This window comes from Amborella trichopoda, chromosome 11, assembly GCF_054954075.1.
Source record: "Amborella trichopoda isolate Santa Cruz 75 chromosome 11, AtrichopodaSantaCruz75HAP2 v2.0, whole genome shotgun sequence".
NCBI classification, from domain to species: domain Eukaryota; kingdom Viridiplantae; phylum Streptophyta; class Magnoliopsida; order Amborellales; family Amborellaceae; genus Amborella; species Amborella trichopoda.
Genome location: NC_142346.1, coordinates 33,216,456 through 33,235,985, shown reverse-complemented (window position 1 = coordinate 33,235,985; position 19,530 = coordinate 33,216,456). Strand labels below are relative to the sequence as shown.

The window sequence follows — 19,530 nt, the reverse complement described above, 5'->3', positions numbered from 1 at the left end:
GGCTTCGAGGCCTCGCTCATATCAAGACCGCCTGTTTACACCATGCGTCCTCTTTGTCTCTCATTAGGTTTTGACCAAGCCTTAGTTTGGTTGGATGGTTTTCTTTGATCTAAGGGTTGCAAGTGGCCTAAAGCTAAGGTTTTTCTAAGTCTAGGTTTTTAGGTCTAATAATATATAAGCTTTCTTTGGGCATAAGACCTAATCAAGTCTAAAGGGTCTCCAGAGTCTCCCGACTCTAAAGAGTATCTCTAGAGTTTAAAAAATCTCCAGAGGTTCAAGAGGTTTCGAAATGACACTTTGTAAGCTCCAAATCGTCTAGAATGGGTAACATACCCTTACATGAAGATTTCCCAGCTTGGACTGCTGTTTTAATGGTCCAAGGCTTGGGCGACACTGGGAGCGTCGCCCATACCAAAATGGTCCAGGTACATTGAACCTTGCTAAAAATGACTCGGGAGGGGTTAGCATGCAGAAACTGCCAATTTGGGGGAATCGGGTTTTGGTGACACTAGGAGGGCCGCCCAGACCAAATCTGTTCAAAATCGACAGATTCCAGTCTGGGGTGATTTTGGAATCGTCGGGATGTTACCTATAAAAAATCAATCGACTTGGGTCAGTTTGGGCTGGGCGACACTACTGGCGTCGCCCAAACCAAAAATGTCCAAAATGGAAAATTTCCAGTGTTGGAGGGATCTAGAGGCTGTCAAGATGAAAAATCAACCAATTTGGATCAGTCTGGGCTAGGCGACACTAGTAGTGTTGCCCAGACCAAACCTACCTAAAATGGAAAGTTTCTAGTTCTAGGGGTTTCTACGAGATCTTGTGATGCTGCTTTCCAAAATTTGGGTCAAAACAAGGTCTTTTGCTATTTTTAATGAATTTTTTACCCAAACTTGGTATTCTGCAGGATTCTGGATCACATGGCAGGCAGTATGGATTATGTTACGGTTTGGGGATTTACTAGATAGTATGGTCCTAAGGGTTTAGAAATATCACGGAATTTCCCAGTTTTAAAAATGAGGCGTCTCTACAAAGGGGACCCATTATGGGATCATTACAAGGTTAAAACAAAAGAAACAGTTCAAAATGCGAAAGCAAGAAAGCCTTCAGAAGCCGTTCTTCACAAAATCTCATTGCCTCTTAGCTAATTCTTCGAGGAAGAACGATGGAACCTACGGTTCAGTCAAGTCTTCTAAATCCATGATCTTCTCAGCAAGAATGACAAGTTCATCCATCTCCTACACAAAAAGATTCGATACTCGGAGAACCCACCTCCTTCAAATCCCTTATCACTGTCTTCGTGATGAAAGGGAAGAGGGATACCTCCTCATGAGAAGCACGACCTAGGGCCTGGTAGAGATTTTTCAAAACATGGGAACCATTCCCCTCGGGGAAGTCAAAATCTACAAGATCGAAGCACGAGGATGATGGAGCCTTAATGGATCCATTGGAGACCGTCCTAGATTAAAATGCTGGATTATCACAAAGAAGAGGCAGTCCTTGGGAACAAGCATCACGATGAGAACCATTAATAGTGCCGGTAGTCACTGATTCCTGGGATGGAATATGACAGTATGAAGACATCCTAAAAGTCCAAAAGTGATATAGGAATGAACCATGGATGGGTCCCTTATGGAAGCCCAAGAATCCCTTTTATAAAAGAGGGCTCCACAGTTGGGCGCCACTTGGAATGGCGCTAAAGTTATTCCAAATGGTGCTAAACCCCATGCTTTGTCTTTTCAATTCCAAACCCCAAGGGATCACAGACAAGTCCCATGAGGCCAAAATCAGGGCAAGCCCATAATGAGGAAAGATTCATTTGGGGCATGAGTCATCAAATGATGAAAATACCCCTTAACCATTTGAAGCCATTTGAAATGTCGCCAGAGGTATTTCTAATGTCGCTCAAGAAAATGATTCACCATTTCAAATACAACCCCTAAGGGATCAGAGACGAGTCCCATCAAGCCAAAATCAGGGTAAGCCCATGATATGGGAAAATTCTTTTAGGGCATGTGTTGTCAAATGACAAAAATACACCTGATCAGTCTGAAGGCATTCAGAATGTCGCTAAAGGCATGTCCAATGTAGCCTAAAATTTATGACCCTCAATTTTGCAATAACCCCCAAGGGATCCAAGATAGTATCCTACTGACCCAAATGGGGCAGGCCAGACTTGATGGATGATTCCCTGAGGGGCCCATGTATCAACAAATGACCAAAATACCTCTCCATCGTTTGGAGACAATCAAAACTTATCGGCGACCTTGGCAAAATTGCCACCCCTTTTACTCTCTAGAATGACCTGGATCCGACTTAAGGCGGATACTGGATGCCCTAAGTAATCATATGATTGGCCAAAGCCAATGTCCCTTAAATGCTTCCCAACGGATACTGACAATAACCACCAGGGGCAGTCCTATTCGATATTAGTCCATGGATGCATGACGTTAAATTGCTTATCTTGTCCATGGATGCATGATGTTAAACTGTTTACCTTGTCCATCACTGCATGACATTAAACTGCTCGGATGACTCCTTGGTAGCATGAGTTTAAAATGAGAACTAAGTCTATATTTAGCTTTTAAAAAATATCTAAGTTCTAAAAACCAAAAATCCAGCACTAGGGGCAGCCTGGTCTGAAGTCATATAAAAAACCTTCACTTTGTGTATGTTATTTAAAAAACTTTAATCTTTTTTGTTCAAATCGTAACCCGACATTAACATTTATTCTAAAACCTTTATCCCTAATTTCAAAACTTTTTGCTCTGAAAAATGATTTTCGAAAACAAAGGAGGCGGAACGGCCCCGATAATGATGATCATATTACACTCATAGTCACTCGATCTATTGGGAAATAGCTACTTTAAATAGAAATTGCTTACCAATCCTTTTCCCCATCAAAGCCAGAAAACAAAAAGAAAAACTCTCAATTCCTAAGCCATCACTAGCCTTAGACAACCTTAAGAACACACCTGGGATATGAGGTCATCTATGATCTATTCAGTCGAAATTTCTTCACCCTTCTTAACTACTACATTCCATTCAAGATGATTTTGACTTAGAGTCCTCGAAGAAGTGGTACACTGGCCCTACAATCTACAAACATAGCTACAACCTCCGGGTCCCAAGCGCTGATTCCGAGATTGACCATCCTGCCATGCCCCAAACAACGAGCTAAGCTAACCATTGGGTCCCAGGTGAGACCACCAGACAAAACATGCCCCTCTCTCATGAGCCATGATTCCATGGATGATGAGTCTAGGTTCTCTCCTCCACCCAACTTTCACTGCAAGCGTCTACTTCTTTGCCACTTTGTGTCTCGCCATTCGAGTAAGACACATGCGACAAAGAGGGGCAACTGTAGACACCCTGATCTCAATTGGAAAAGTTATGGATAGGTTGAAATGTCTCAGGCAAACCACCGGGATATTTTTTAACTATTCACCCCACCAAGACCCTTTCTCCGTAAACTTGGCCTTCACCAAACCCTTATTGCTCCAGTGGGACCAAAGGCATCAAGAGACGAAACAAGGCGAGACAAACTCAAAACAACTTGACCATGAAGCATTTTAGAAGGAAAGACTCTGATGTTACCTCAACAGGCACCAACGCCCTATCAAAAGTCTGAAGGCGGAGTACCGAAGGCACCTCAGTCACAACATGAGCAACCCGGAAGACCAGAAGCCTGGCGCCATTCCCACTGGCGCCAGCGCCAGTCCAAATAGTGCCAAGCCCGGGCCTGCCTTTTTGAACTCCAGAATGCCCAGAAGCCTAGCAGTAGTGCTAGTACCGCCAGCACCATTTCCACCAGTGCCAAGTCCCGAGACCTTCACCAGGCGGGAAATAGCCTTTCCAATGTGATTGAAGTGAGGGGTTGTTAGTCCGTATGCGCTGATCATGGTAGACTCGTATTGAAATGTCAGACATCAGTATTGCTTGATGTTGTCAAATTCTCATTGGTTGATGATCAGACAAAGGTATAACCAAAATGGTGTGCCAGCGGGTATCTAGCGGTAGTCCAAATGCCGTCGGCGTTAGTCAGGATAGCTTCAAGCTGCGATTAGTCCATCTGAACCAGATCCGAGTCACCAGGATGCCACACATGTCTTGAACAATGTTTGTTTGAAGGCAGTCGGAATGCTGTCGATACCAGATTCTGATAAGTCGTATGAAAGCCGTATTAATGAGCAACTAATGTTAACTGACCGTCATTATTATAACATTAGTGACATGACACCATTCCAACTAGTGCCAACGCCAATCCAAGTGTCGCCGGAGTTCTGATGGCTCAAAGATTGAATGGTTTCTATTCAATCTTGAGGTATTAGTTTTTTTTTTAGTACATAGAGTTTATTTTTGATTTTTTTTTTCTAAGATTATCCTACTGGTGGCAGATATTCCATCCCAAAAATGTGAGATGTAAAAGTATATATATATATATATATATATATATATATATATATATATATATATATATATATATATATATATATATATATATATATATATATTGGTACATGGAGTTTATTTTGGAATTTTTTTTTTTAAGATTATCCTACGGGTGGTAGATATTCCATCCCAAAAATGCGAGAGATAAAAAGTATCCCATGCATGTGTTTTAGTTCAGGGAGCAAATGAATAGTACACACCTGAGGAAATAGGAAATCTTCAAATCAGCCGGGGCTTTAAGCTACATTGTTAGCCGAGCTCCAAAACGTCCACATGGAAGGGAAGCTTCCTTTCTCCTCCGTAAAACACTCAATAAATTTAATGCATAGCATCAATTTCATGTTGTGTGGATCTCATTTGACAATAACTTTGTTCCATAATTACCCAAAAAAACACATTGTTCCCCACGTGGCATAACCTGATTTAAATCCTTATTAATTGCTCACTACAAAAATAAACATAGTCAATGGCAATCTTCCCCTCCAAAATTCCCCAATTAAATCCATGGGCATTTTAGCAAATAAATAACCATGAATCCACATGTACATGAATGGATAACAACTATACAGTAATCAATTACACACTTAAATGTTTCAATTCTTCAAAACTCCCTCTCTACTTTTTCTCTGCAAAACTCTGTCTCCCACTTCAGAGCTCTATAAACTTCATCTTCTGCTTAAAGGACTGAGCGTGTGGGGATCAAGAGCGATTATTTTAAATAAATAAACATGGGCAACTATAAATAAAGAATCGATCAATTTTAGAGAGAGAGAGAGAGGGGGACAGAGAGAGAGAGAGATGTGGAAATGGCTCTGTTCAGGCATGGAGGGACAGAGAGAGGTGTCCTAAGGGTTTATGGGAAGAGGGGGAGGAGGTTTGGGAGACATGAAAAGGGGAAGAAGCTATCGATCGGTGGAGTTATAGCCATTTTCACGGTTGTTTTGCTGCTCACGTTTTTGGCCTTTGGTTACGTTTCTCGTGGTAATGGTCCACCCCTTTTATACCCACTATTTTTAATTGAATTTAGTTCCTCTTCTCTCTCTCTCTCTCTCTCTCTCTCTATTTTTTTTTTTTACCTTCTGTTTCTTTTGATGTAGCTACGTGATTGTGCTGTTCAGTGTGTTCTTTTGTTTTCGGATCCATTGGGTTTTTATGCATTTCTTTCTATTTTCTTAGGTTGGTTGTCTCTGACATAAATGGGGATCTATGAATGTTGTTGTGTGGGTTATGTTGTCGTTCTTTGGCCACGAGTTTACTGGGTTAAAATTTATCAATGTTATTTGTAATTGTTTCAGTGAATTTTGTGCATTTTTTTATATTTTGTTGAATGATACATTGTGGGTTTGTTAACCATGAATTTCATAAAATCTAGAAGACTTTTTTTTTGTACTAGAAATGTTGAAGGTGGATAGACCCAATGTCCATGGAAGTTTTTTTTTTTTTTTTTCCTTGTGTGTAGAGACCTGGAATTTAGAAGCCCCTAAATTGCTGATAAATACAGTAATTTTGATTTAACTGAGACAATGCATAATTTCATTAGCAATGTAAGAGTTAGATCTCGGCGGGAGATGAAGCCAATAAATATGATTGAATGCTCATAAGTACATGGAGAAAAAATGTAGCCTAATACATGCCTTTTATCATAATAAGCAAAACCCTGTTCTCATTTCTTATCATCTGCTCTGATGTAGCAAGCGTTTCTTAAATCAGCCAGGCAGAATTATAACTTTCTGATTCACCCACTTGGATTCCCAATTTACTTTCAACTTTGGCTTGTAAATCCCCTTTTGTTCTTGAAAAAATTATCAATAGCATTTTGAACAAATGGAATTTGCAGGGAAAAATGAGAAAATGAAGGATTATAAGGAAGATTCCTCTAATGGGACCTCTGGATCTAAAGTCCTCAAATTTGGTCACGGTTTTGTTAGCAGCCTTGAGCGAGACTCCAGGGATTGGGACCGTGATGACAGGAGAAGGGATGATGCATACAATGAAGACACTGCTGACCTCTCTAATGCTGATGCTAATAACAACGGAGAAGGGAAAAAATCTTCAAAGGATATGCATGAAAACTCCATAGAAAAGCAGCAGATGAAACCTAAAAGTATGGGGCTGTATAATGAAGCTGGGCGTCATGAATTGGACCAATACCGAGCTGAGTATGAGGCATCTTTGCATGGGGGAGAGAGTAACGGGGTGGGAAACCTTAGTGAAGAAGAAGATTTGATTGATGAATATGATGATGGGTTCGATGCACAGGATACTCATCATGAAGATACTGATGTCAAAGATAGGAGGGAGGATGATCACCCAAGTTCCTCTAATACTATTTCAGGTGATCGTCAAGGCTCTGATGGTATGAACGGTGGAGAAGGAAGCAACCCAGAATTGGACAAGCATTTGGAGAATGATTCCTCTATAGTTGGGGAGGGTTTCAGTGCTGGTAAAATGGAAGGAGATCATGTGGGTTTTGTAGAAGGTGGGTCTTCCCAAATGACTGGCTCTGTGAAGAAATCATTTTCAAAAAAGAAAGGGAAGCGTCATAAATTTGCAGGTAGCTTCTAAGCTATAACTTCTTCTTTTTACATTGAACTGTAAGTTGGCCGTTTGAAAGTTATGTGGGCAAAGTTTACTTGGTTTACTTGCCGATTGGTGCCATTCTGATATCTAATATTCAGGTTGCCTGATTCCATGATCCAAATTCATTCTTAGTCACAAGTTCTTAATATTCTAGGTCTTTTAAGCCATGTGTACTGCAGTAACTATTCATTTTGAACTTTACTGGGCTGTATACTGGCTCTCCATTCCTGTAAGGTGTCAAGTCCATGATGTGTTGGCCATAGAGATGCATGCTTTATGTACTTAGTTACAGGCATTGGCTGTTATATATTAATATTTAGTAAGATTCAAAATAAAAATAAACATGTTCATGAGTGTAACATGTTGCAAGATCAATATGTTTGTTTTGAGGTGGAAGAACTTCAGATTTTGTTTTTTGGTTTAGTTTGATGGGAGTTCAAATCTTCAGTTCATGTTTGAAACAGACCTCAATACTGCAAGATCAGATCCCAACAGTTGGAATGGAAATTTCAAGCAATCTAGCTTAGGGAAATGTCCGCAATAGAGGAGTTACTTTCAGCTATGTTGAATTCAAAGTGTATGTGTATAACTGCATTTGCATGCACTCATGTTGCTCGTCGTGCTGGAAAATTATATCCACCTCATGCGCCCCTTTGATATAAATTTAGACCCCTTGTGAACTTGACCCTAATATACATTGAAAGTGGAATGAATTTTTGTTGTTTTACCTGTTTCCCTTCTATTCATTTAAAAGACGTGCTTTCCCTATGCTTTTTTTTTTTCTGTCAAAGTTCCAACGAGCCCTATGATGAAGTTTTTGACTCCATTCTCACCAAAGGGTAGAGGCCCAAATCCCCATTGACTTACCCTTTGAGAATGGGCTGGGGCCTTGGCGGTAGTACCAACGAACCCTATGATGAAGTCTATAACTCCATTCTCACCAAAGGATAATGGCCCAAATCCCCACTGACTTACCTTTTTTTTTTTTTCGAAGGGCTACTTTTTTCTACCTTCATTTCGTACTTAAAATCGTGGAAAGGAAAAGAATATGTCATTGAAAATATTCATTATCACTTTAGCCCATGAGCAGTGTATACGATTTTTTTGTTAATTCTAAAATTTTTCTGGAGGTCTATGCACATCAAAATTTGTTGATAGACTTTCAATTGCTGTATAGAACATATAACCTGATTTGCCTGTGTGAAGGAATCATCTCCTTGGAGGAAGAGGAATATCTTCTTGATTTTTCTGTCACTTGTGTGATGAGAAATGTCTATGTATTTAGTGTCGAATATATAGATTTCAAAGTGTGATTTGCGGAAGCATTCACACCTGCAGTTTCTTTCACTCTTTTAGCTTATCATGCCATTCTCCATGGGTTGTTGGGTTTTTTATTGTAATCGAGATTCCCCTTATGTTGCTTATGCTATATATTTGGATATCTAATTACTTTGAGGTGTTACCCCATATATATAATCAAATTATAATACATTTTGGTTACTGAGCTTTCAATTACTGGAATGATCAAGGTTCCCTAACTGTTATAGCCTTAATTTCCTACATTGGGGTTTCAGGACTTAGGGTTTCTATGTATATCATGTGTAATTTGTTCCACCAATGCATGATTCTAGACCCAACACTTGTTTACATTTTGTTTTTCCCCTGATGTCAGGGTCTATTATATTTATCCAATACATACTCTTCTCGAACTCGTTTGGTGCTTTCATCTCCCAGATGACAAGCAGATCAGTTTTAGGATTGATACAGAGCCATCCCAGGGATGTTTCATGAAAATGCATTTGTCCCAGTGTGGGCTGCCTCGAGCGGCCTCTTACCAAATTCTCCCTGCAGAAAATGCTCTCAGGTGAATTTTAAAATTTTCATGTTCCCCCACTAAGGAGGGGAAAATGCTAGCGGACATGTTCTAATCCCCAAACCTCTCTGAGTTCCTATTTTTGGGACATAAAACCCTGAAATAAACTCAAGCTTTCAATTCTTTTATGTAATTTGGTGCATTAGTACATGCATTTGTGGACATGGAGTCATCAATCATAGGCATTACCATTGTGGTATTTTGAATCCCTAATGGTGTGTCATTGTACATGGATGTTAATGCTATTAAGTTTTCTTTATGGTCATTTAGTCTGCCTCTTACACTGTACCACTGCAGTTTGACAAATAATCATGCACCCTTTTAACCTTTCTGACACAAACAGTGACATTTTTCAACACAAAACTAGCAATTAATATATGGATTCATGTTTTTGTTTGAAAGACAGAGTTTTTCCAAAAACCCTCTGTTTTCATGATTTTGTTCTAGGGGCCATCATAAACTTGAGGCACCTGCCTAGGTGGCCAGGAACCTCTGGCTGCCTAGGTGCCACCTCACGCCTTTTAAGCAGTCACCTTATTGTAATTCATGTTGAAAAATTTAGATGTCGTAACTAATTTAGATATGCATCCTAAGTTGTTGATTAACACATTTCCACTCTTCGTTCTTGTGTATCATGAGTTATCATGAATCATAGATGTTGCACTTTTACTATGCATTCTGATATGAGCATCTATAGTCATATGACTGTTTTTAATTTTTCATTAGTGATAATTTTCTTTCAGTAATCCCTTCTTTATTGTTGTGGCAATTTATGGGCACAAGACACTAAGAGTGGCTGAAATCCCATGGTTGTTTTCTAATGAAACCCATACAATTCTATACATAACCATGTTCATTTCCATTGGATTATAGATGAATTTAAAATTTAATAAGATCGACTACCATCCTTTAATTTCTTAAAAAACGCCTGTTACTTTTGAAGATTACTCTTCTAGCTATCTATAACGCTTAGTGTCTGGCCCTTAAAAATTCTAGCCTCTCAATATCTCTAGTTAGAATCTGCCCACTGGCCAGAACCTCATTTGCTACAGTCCACATGTACTATGATAACTCTTGTTTACCACATCTGAGTTGCTCGGTTTTTGTTCCGTATGTCATCCGGAAGACTTGTTGGTTCTGATTTTTTGCAACATCATTAGGATTTACCTTGACCACTCCATAGAAGGGGGCACTCATTCCACGTGCTGTTGAGCCATCACTCACTGGTTTAGGGTGGCAAGCATTGGTGTGCCCTTAGGTTTACCTTCTTTGCATTAAATCCATCTTTGCTCTCTGTCTTGCCCATGAAATAAAGTTGTGCTTAAGTGTTCTGATAGGTCTCTTAAGGTTCTCTAGCTCTCCCAAAAGATTTAATTATTTATTTCTTTTAAACATGCCATTTTGATAAAGAGATGGATCCTCATAATGTTACCCCGCTTTTGTGAACCTGCAATAACAAACTAAGGATATACAATATTTACTCTATTTATGTTGAAGAAGTTCATCACTCTTGACCACACAATCCAGCCACATGCAATTGCAATGGGCGAATAAATTCCCTTCCAACCCATGTGAATGAATAACACATACATAGTTGCTTGATGCACATGGAAATTTTGGATTGTTTCTTTGTTGGAACTTAATAAATAACTACTGGATGTTTATGCAAATCATATCGAGGGATGAAACTTGTGTGCCACACTATGTAAGCTGTGGGAGAGAGTGATTGAGCAATGACTAAGACATGAAACAAGTGTTTTAGAAAATCAATTCGGTTTTATGCTAGGGAGGTCAACCATTGAGACTATTTTCCTACTTAGGCAACTTATTGAGAAGCATAGGGAGAAGGAAAAGACCTCTAAATGTCTCTATGATGTAGATAAAACATATGATAAGGTACGTAGAGAGCAGTGTTGTTAAATTCACTTTGGAATCTTCTTTGGTTTCGCAAGAAAAACGAAGCAATTTGGTGCTTTGGCCGATTCGGGGGAAGACGTTGGACTTTTTTCAAAATGCAATATAAATAAAGTATCTACTTATATAAAAAAAAAAATTAAAATAATGAAAATAAATAAAGGACATTTCTTTGTATTGTTGGGTGTGTACTTTGAGAGGAAAGGCTAGTATAGAAAAGATAAAGATGTAGAGAGAGTTCAAAAAGGTAAGGCTAGTAGAGAGAGAAAATGGGGAGAGGTTGGGGGAATAAGGAGATATAGAGAGAGAGATAAGAGTTTGAATGGGTGGGGCTGTGGGGTATCATTGGTGGCGAAAGTGGTGGCTGCAAGTTGGCCCTGACTATTTTATGCCTAGTGGTCCGTGCCTTTGCCAACACACTCATCAATACTCCATAGCGGCATATGTCATGGGGAGCTTTATGAACACGGTTTGTGTCCCATGTTTTGATGAAATATCATGAAATTTTTGACATTTCATTTCAGCATAGGCTTGGGCTGAAATCCGCTACTCTTTGCTTAGGCCAAATAGGCCAAAGCTTTGGCCGAATTGGATGGAAGGGGTCCAAAAAAGCCCGAAGCTGACTGAAGCAGTTGCATTGGGCTTCACTTTGCTTCAATTTAGGCTGAAAATCCAAAAACATCGGCCGAAGAGAAGTGAATTTGGCAAACATTGCTAGAGAGTTAATTTGGTCGGTGTTGGAAAAGAAAGAAGTCTCTAGAGGATATATTGACATGGGGAGAGATATGTATGACAGAGCGTTAACTAGTGTGAGGACAACTAGTTGAGAGACAAGTGAATTTTCAGTGACAGTGGGCTTACATCAAGGGTTAGCGTTGAACCCTTACCTCTTTGTTTGGCTATGTACGAGTTAATTAGGCATCTGCAGGATAAAGTACCATAGTGTATGTTGTTTGAGGATGACATAGTTTCGTTCGATGAGACAAGGGGCGGGTTTAACTCAAAGTTAGAACTTTGGAGGGATGCTCTAGAATTTAAAGGTTTTAAAATTAGCTGGGCTAAAACATAATATATGGAATGCAAGTTTAGTAATAATCGTGATAGAAATGATGAAGTAGTTAAGATTGATGTGGTTAAGTAATACCTAAAAGATATTATTTTCGTTATCTTAGGTCAATAAACTAGGAGAATGGAGGGATTGAAGATGTCACACATAGAATTAGAGCTAGGTAGGCGAAGTAGAGTTGTGCATCTATAAGTGATCGCCGCATTACCAATGAAACTGAAGGGGAAGTTCTATAGGATAGTTCTAAGACCAGGTATGGCTTATGGGATGGAATGTTGGGTAGTTAAGAAACCACATATCCATGGGATGAGTGTAGCTAAGAGGAGGATGTTGAGATGGATGAGTGGCAAGACAAGAACGGATAGAGTTCAAAATGGTTGCATCTGAGGGAACTAGGGGTGCTCCAATAAGCAATAATACGAGGGAAAATATACTTAGGTGGTTTGGCCATGTGCAGTGTAAACTTAATTCAACGCGGGTTAGAAGGGGCAATTTGGTTCAAGTGGAAGACTCTAAAATGACAAGGGGAAGGCCCAAAAGGACATGGATGGAAGTAGTAAGAAGAGATATGGTGACCTATTGTCTGACTAAGGGTATGGCCCTTGATAGAGTAGATAAGTGGAACAAAATTCGTGCAGCCAACCCCAAATAGTTGGGATAAGGCTCAAATGATCATGACGGTTGTATAAAGTGATATATATAGGATCTCCTTTGACGCTCTTACTCAAATTCGAGTATCTTGTGGGCATGCAACTAGCAAAGACCTCATGCCTTTCTATTGTCCTTTCTTTTGCCAAAATTCTTAAAATTTAGTCTTTTATTTTGTTTTTCTGCCACATATTCAGGAGTACATGTTTGAGTGTAATGTGTATTCTTAAAATATACTGATTCCTCTACGTGGTGTTTTATCATGAAACTTATCCATGGATAGTGGAATCATTTCGACTTGCATTGGGATTCGATGAAGATTTGGTATTGCCACATTAATAAACCTCTATGTGTATGCTTGATAGGTGTTGCTTGTTTTCTTCCATTCTAAAGCTTCAAATATTTGCTATATATGTTTGTTCAGGTGCTTCCTGTGACATGAAGCTCTTAAACTCTACTGCACAACTTGTGGAGCCCTTGCAGAGCAAAAAATTTTCAAGGTTCTCCCTGCAATACACAGAAGTAGAGGAGAGGCCGAGTGGGGTAGAGCAATGGGAACCTAGGTTTGCTGGTCATCAGACACTACGAGAAAGGGAGGAGACATTTTATGCTCGTGACCAGAGGATTAACTGCGGCTTTGTCAAAGCGCCTAAAGGATACCCAAGTACTGGTTTTGACTTGGCAGAAGATGACATGAAGTACATGCAAAGATGCCACATAGCTGTGTCTTCATGCATTTTTGGGAACTCTGATAACTTGAGAACACCTACGGGCAAAATGGTAGGGTGATATCCGGATGATGTTTGGTTTGAGTAGCAATACTTTTTGTCGCATTGGTGTTATTTTCGTTCATTTTTTTTGTCCATTTCTATTCTCATTTCTGAGCATTTATGTCAGTAAAAAATTTGGGTTAAAGAATGATTATTGAAACGCATTATTTGGTATTCTTGGTTATAGGATTGGAGAATGAAACTCTTGATTTATTTACTCATAATATCGTATATGATCTTGCTGTTATGTTCAAATATTCTCATATCAAATTGGCTCTTATGATATTGGTCGATTTATTAGTGCAATCTTTAATTAATAATAACATAGATTGTTTATGTTACAATTGTCATTAGCATTAGAAATGTATTGGTCTGTTTTTGCTAAACTTCCTTTTTGTTCGTGAATTTGTGCTAGAAAAAGCACAATCGCCCTGTTGGCTTGCTTATTGGATATTTTCCTTTTTATTGCATCTATCAGCCAAGTGATGCCTTTCCCTATGATTTTTTACAGTTACGGTCATATGGTTAGAGGCACAGGTTTCATGGGTGGGTGATCTAATTACTTGTGCTATAATTAAATCCAAAATGCATAATGATGCATGTAGGGAATTTGTAACATCATATGACTGTAGTAGCTAAGGAATTTTTTTTTAAAAAAATAAAAATAAAAAATAGAAAGTAACCAAAATAGGACAATTTAGATACTATGGATAAGTTTCTTGACTTCGAGATTTTCAAACTTGTTGAGAGCAGTTTTTGAAGAGTTCTCCTTCCTTATGGATGGGCCATTCAAAACAATCAGCAGGCTCAATAGTAGGGCCTGATTAAGAGTGGATAGTAGGGCCAAATTACCTGTCATATAATTCACTTTAATAAAGAGTCTACATCAATTTGTCAGTTAAAACTTACAAGATGGATTTCTTGAAGTGGCCCTGGGCAAATTGGGATAGACAGATTGGGGCTACCTGGAAAGACAAGAAAGGCTTGTGAATCGACTAAAAGCATCTTGGAACCTACATGTTTCGGCTGAAAATAAAGTAAATATTGTAACTAATAGCACAGTAGCTATTGCTGGCATACAGATAAAAAATTTAGTAATGCATGTCTGACAATGGATTGGTGTCTAGATTCATTACGTGGGAGCCCACTTGATTTGGGATCCTCTACATTGTGGCGTTAAGACTGAGATACAGAACCTTGTGGAGATTGAAGTGGAAGTTTAAATTGGAAGAACTAAATCTGTTGCCAGAAGATATAGAAGCATATTTACATCATGAATGGTATCACTTTGCAAGTGCCATGCGCTTAAACTGTATATTGGACATGTACATTTCACATGGTATTTTAGTATTTTCGGAGTTAAGCTTTATCTTGATGAAGCTTTAATGCCAAGTTCTGTTCTAAGAGAGTGAAAGAACTCCCTAAAATGAATAATGAACCCTTGGGTCTTAAATTCAAACGGCTGAGAGGCAACTTAAAATGGCCTCAGTCTTTGGCAAAATCTAGGTAAGGACATATCACGAATAAACAATGACAGAAAATTCCCAAAACTTACGGTAGTCTGCAACCACATATTTTAGAAATCCTAGTAGAACAAATTTTGAAGCAATCTTGTGAGAAAAATATTTCAGAAAAATGGTAGATGGCTCTTGTTGGTCATTGACTAATACAGTTGACCCCAGTGTTCCAAAAAACGCTGGGTGGTGCCTAGGCAGCCCGGGGGAGGGGGGGCAGAACCTAGGTGGGCCAGTGGACAAAACTCCTAAGATCTAGGGAAATTACAAAAATCTAGTTTTTTGAGGTTTGTCTCTCACCAAAATGGGCTCTAAGGGGGTTCAGGTTTGAAATGAACCTAAAACCCACCGTTTTCCCTCGTATTTTTCTAAAAGAACCCAAAACTACTCCTCTAAGAGGTGCATTTCTGCCCCTGGGCGATGGGCTTCCACCTAGGCGGGTGCCCAAGCGCCGTGGCGGCCGCCTAGGGGCAGGCTGCCTTTTTTGGTCGTCTAGGCCTGGGTGAGGCTCCCAAGCCCTCTGGACCGCCTAGGCGCTGGGCGGTCCGCCTTTTTGAACAATGGTCGACTCTATTCATGTTAAAAGGGCGAGAGAAACAATGCTAGATTATGTAGTGTGTACAGAACTACGGGTGTATCTGGAGAAGAATAGGGGTTCTTAGGTTGCCCTGCAGCTAAGGTTTTTTCTGGTCTTTTTGTGTTGTGATCCATTTATTTCGTTATGATGAAATTAAGAGTCATAAAAAGCAAGTGTTTTCTGGGTTAGTTTTTTCATTAACCTATTGGGTTAGTTTTTTCATCAATCTATTTGAATCATTCATAGATTTGTTATAGTCATCTAATAAACTTTGATGATTTACTATAGAAAATTTTAGAAAACGTGAGCTACTGGATCTCTTCTTTAGACCTATCTATGAACAATTAAATGATGAAACTCTCTTAAACCTAACATAATAATTGAATCTTTAAACTTCCCAAACTAGGTTCTATGTGCTTGTTAGAGGCTTCAACATATAATTTGGTGAGCAGCATACAATTAACCACCTGAGAGGTTCCTACTCAGAGGCACGTAGGTCAATGTTATAGAAAATGTACTCCACTGCTTTCTAGTTTGCTCTTGCCAGCTTTCTTTCTCTTCTCCCATGCCAGTCCAGTCAAGTACCTCTCTTTTTTTCTGCCATTTTGTAAGGGTTATACTTGCATGCTCTCTAAATGGGGGGCAAAGGAGCCCCTTTCCAAGACCAGAGTCCCGAGAACAGGCTCTTTTGCTGTTGTCAAGATTTGAGGGAGTTTTTCTATTCACCCAAAAAAATTTGTGTACTTCAGTTCTCTGTACATGTATATAAGAGTGTTAGTTTCTCTTTTCCTATTTTGATAATACGATTTCCAAGAGTTTCTTCTAAAGCATAAATGACATCATTGTTATACAAAGTATAACAATGGATAAACCTATATTGGGAAAATTAGAATGGCTTGCTACACCCTTACCCACTACAACCACCTGTGCCTCTTTACATGCTTTTATGTATGTCATAGACTTCCATAAATATTACATATTCGTTTTGTACCCTCTGTGAGTATGCTTGCTTGTAGTATATTTAGAAGCATCATAGTCATTTTATTGCAGTCATCTGGTGGTTTGCAAATAATATTTGGAGCATGAGAGATTATCTTCTTTCCTACCCCTCTGTGAAGTTTCTTATGATATTTACTTGTAGAAATTCTGTGAACTATTTCATGTCAATGGCAGTAGAGGATTAGTAAATTATGTGCAATTTTTACTTAAACAAAAAAAGAAGAAGATTCTATGCATATTACAATTGAACATGCCAGATAAATTTTTTTTCTTATTGCTCATTGTAGGTCTCACGGTTGTCAAGAAAAAATGTATGTTTTGTAATGTTTGTGGATGAGAATACATTGCAAACATTGTCTTCAGAAGGTCAAAAACCTGACACCATGGGATATATTGGTTTATGGAAGATTGTGGTTGTGAGGAATCTACCTTACACTGACATGCGGCGTGTAGGGAAAATTCCAAAGTTCCTTACTCATCGACTTTTCCCAGCAGCCAGGTATGGCACTTCTACAGTAAAAGAAAAAGTAAATGATGTTCTGTATCCCTTATTAACTATACTTCGTTTTGGGTAGATCAGTAGTGGGATTCAAACTTGTGAAGTTGTGCTGTAATCGGCATAACTGTTAGCCGTCAAACCAGGTAACAAAAGATGAAAATGCATTGGTAAATGCACATATATTGATGTAACTTGATCTTTTGGTGCCTAAGTTCTACAATTCATGAAATTCTCTATTACAGATATTTTTGTGGCACTTGTCAACGTCTTTCCTAACCTTTTTGGTCAGTAGGAATTATTAGTTCCCAGTAACTGATAAGCAGACCAGATAATGATTAATCCGCAGTGGCCTACCCTGTAAAATTTTGAGTGGAGTTATGTGATGATATATTCTTTGAACAAAAAAGAAGAAGAATTAGAAGAAGAAGAAGAAAGATATGTGACAATATGGAGGCAAATGAAAGTTTGTGTGAGCAGACAATAAGAATTACAATATTAATTAGAGCTTAGTTTGTGTCTTGAGGACAGATATCTTTCTAGGTATATAAATTTCACTTCTCTCCATTTGCCAAATAAAATTCTCAATTTCCCCATCATCAATATAAGCCAATTTGCTTTTTTTTAAATGTTTGGAATGTTATATTTCATTTTTGAGGATTCTAACTTGATGGCTTTTTCAGGTACTCCATCTGGCTCGATAGCAAGCTGCGCCTTCAAAGAGATCCCCTCCTGATCTTGGAGTATTTCCTCTGGCGTCATAACTATGAGTATGCAATATCCAATCACTATGATAGACATTGCGTGTGGGAGGAGGTGTTGCAAAACAAGAAATTAAATAAATTCAACCACACCATCATTGATCAGCAGTTTGCCTTCTACCAGCATGACGGGTTAAAGAGATTTAACGCTTCAGATCCTGATAAATTTTTACCCAGCTGTATGATTCTTCATTTTTCTCTATTTTTTTTGTTTGGGTTTTTTGTGGGTCTCTGTGTGTGTTCGCATGCGCATGCATGTGTGAGTGTTTTTTCTTTTTGGGTTGGGGGTTTGGGGTTGGTGTGGCTTTAAGAACTCCCATATTGACTTTCTAATTTGGAAACTTTATTATGATCAATGTGATCATTGTAAAAGCATGGCCATAAGAATAATTGCCAACCTGTCAATCGTTGGACTGGGATGGAGGGAGAGCGTTCTCCACTAAACATTTCATATATATAATTTCTCATCCTCCCTGCATAACTGTCCAAGCCATTGATTGGACGATGATGACCCGTATGACCATTTACTGTTACCATGATACTTTGGATCATACTATACTTTGCCTTCTGATATTTGCTTGGCCTTTAATTTCTTTCGAAAATTTTTGTCTTAACAGATGTCCCCGAGGGATCTTTCATCATAAGAGCGCATACACCTATGTCAAATCTGTTTTCATGTCTATGGTTCAATGAAGTCGATAGGTTCACACCCCGTGATCAGCTCAGCTTTGCATACACTTCCTTGAAGTTGAGAAGGATGAACCCTGGGAAACCATTCTACTTTAACATGTTCAAGGTTGGTTTTCACATCAAGATGACTATCTATATGTAGGTTGATACACGAAGACGTGTATTTATTAACATATGCACATGCAAAAATGCACGCGTGTGTGCATGCACATGCATGCATGTACTTGTACAGTGAAATAAAAATCTCATGTAATTTGTGTTCTATTTGTCAGGATTGTGAAAGGAGGAGCATTGCAAAGCTATTCCATCACAGGTCAGAGGAGAAGAGGAACTTGCCCTTGCAGGCAGATGGGTGAAGTGAGGATTATACAGGAGTTCGGCACGTAAAGCTCTCACTTTCTTCTCATGTGAGCCAGTGATGCATGCACATGTTTATATAATGTCAGATGGGTCTCACTGAAAATTACGATTGCTTCTCCTGAAATCTTTGCCCCCACACATTTAAATGACACGCGAGTTATTCCGTGGATTCAAATTGTTAACCCTCCATTGAGGTCACAGCTCAGGGGCGAGGATTGCATTCTTTTATTCTCTTTCATTTATGAACAAATAGTATTGGTTTAGTTCCTCATCTTTTTGGGGATTGGGCAAAATCTCCAGTTCTTATGTACCAAAAGGCCCTTTTAGTCTTTAACAGACATGGTATTCTCCTCTCGGCTTTTGTGCTCGAGATTTGTGCTTTCTTGCTTCTCTAACTTCTTATTCGTCGATCCATTGTTCCCTGACCACTTTCTGTATTTTGGCTAATATTGAAGGATGTGGTGATTGGTTTACCTTTTAGGCCAAGAACTTTCCATTGCGTGTTCATGTTTTCTCTTTAGACGAATGCTGTGTCTCGAGATTTTTGCACCATGTGCAGAAGCTATCTTTTTATAAAGAAAAAAGTTTATATAAAGTTGCAACCTTAAAATATAGAATTAAAGATGCACATAAAAAATCCATCGGAAAAGATTGTTTTAATGTTGAAAAATTCTCTAATTGATCATCTCATCGTAAGAAAAAAAAAAAAAGAAAAACCCTTTGTAAATGACTTTTTCTCATTTCTCATACCTTCAAATCACTTATTTGTTCTTCGCTATAAACAATCAAAGAGGCATTCTCACCACACACTTCTCTCTCCTCGCTCTCTC

General features: G+C 38.8%; 1 protein-coding gene across 1 annotated transcript; it reads left to right on the top strand.

Moving 5' to 3' along the window:
- The first annotated feature begins 5,221 nt into the window (after positions 1–5,221).
- On the top strand, positions 5,222–19,186 carry LOC18441050 (uncharacterized). Its single transcript, XM_006851174.4, has 7 exons — positions 5,222–5,433; positions 6,290–7,006; positions 12,958–13,313; positions 16,681–16,892; positions 17,573–17,829; positions 18,268–18,446; positions 18,613–19,186. The coding sequence occupies exons 1-7, from the start codon at positions 5,259–5,261 to the stop codon at positions 18,694–18,696; spliced, it is 1,980 nt and encodes a 659-aa protein (XP_006851237.1). The 5' UTR covers positions 5,222–5,258; the 3' UTR covers positions 18,697–19,186.
- The last annotated feature ends 344 nt before the right edge of the window (positions 19,187–19,530 follow it).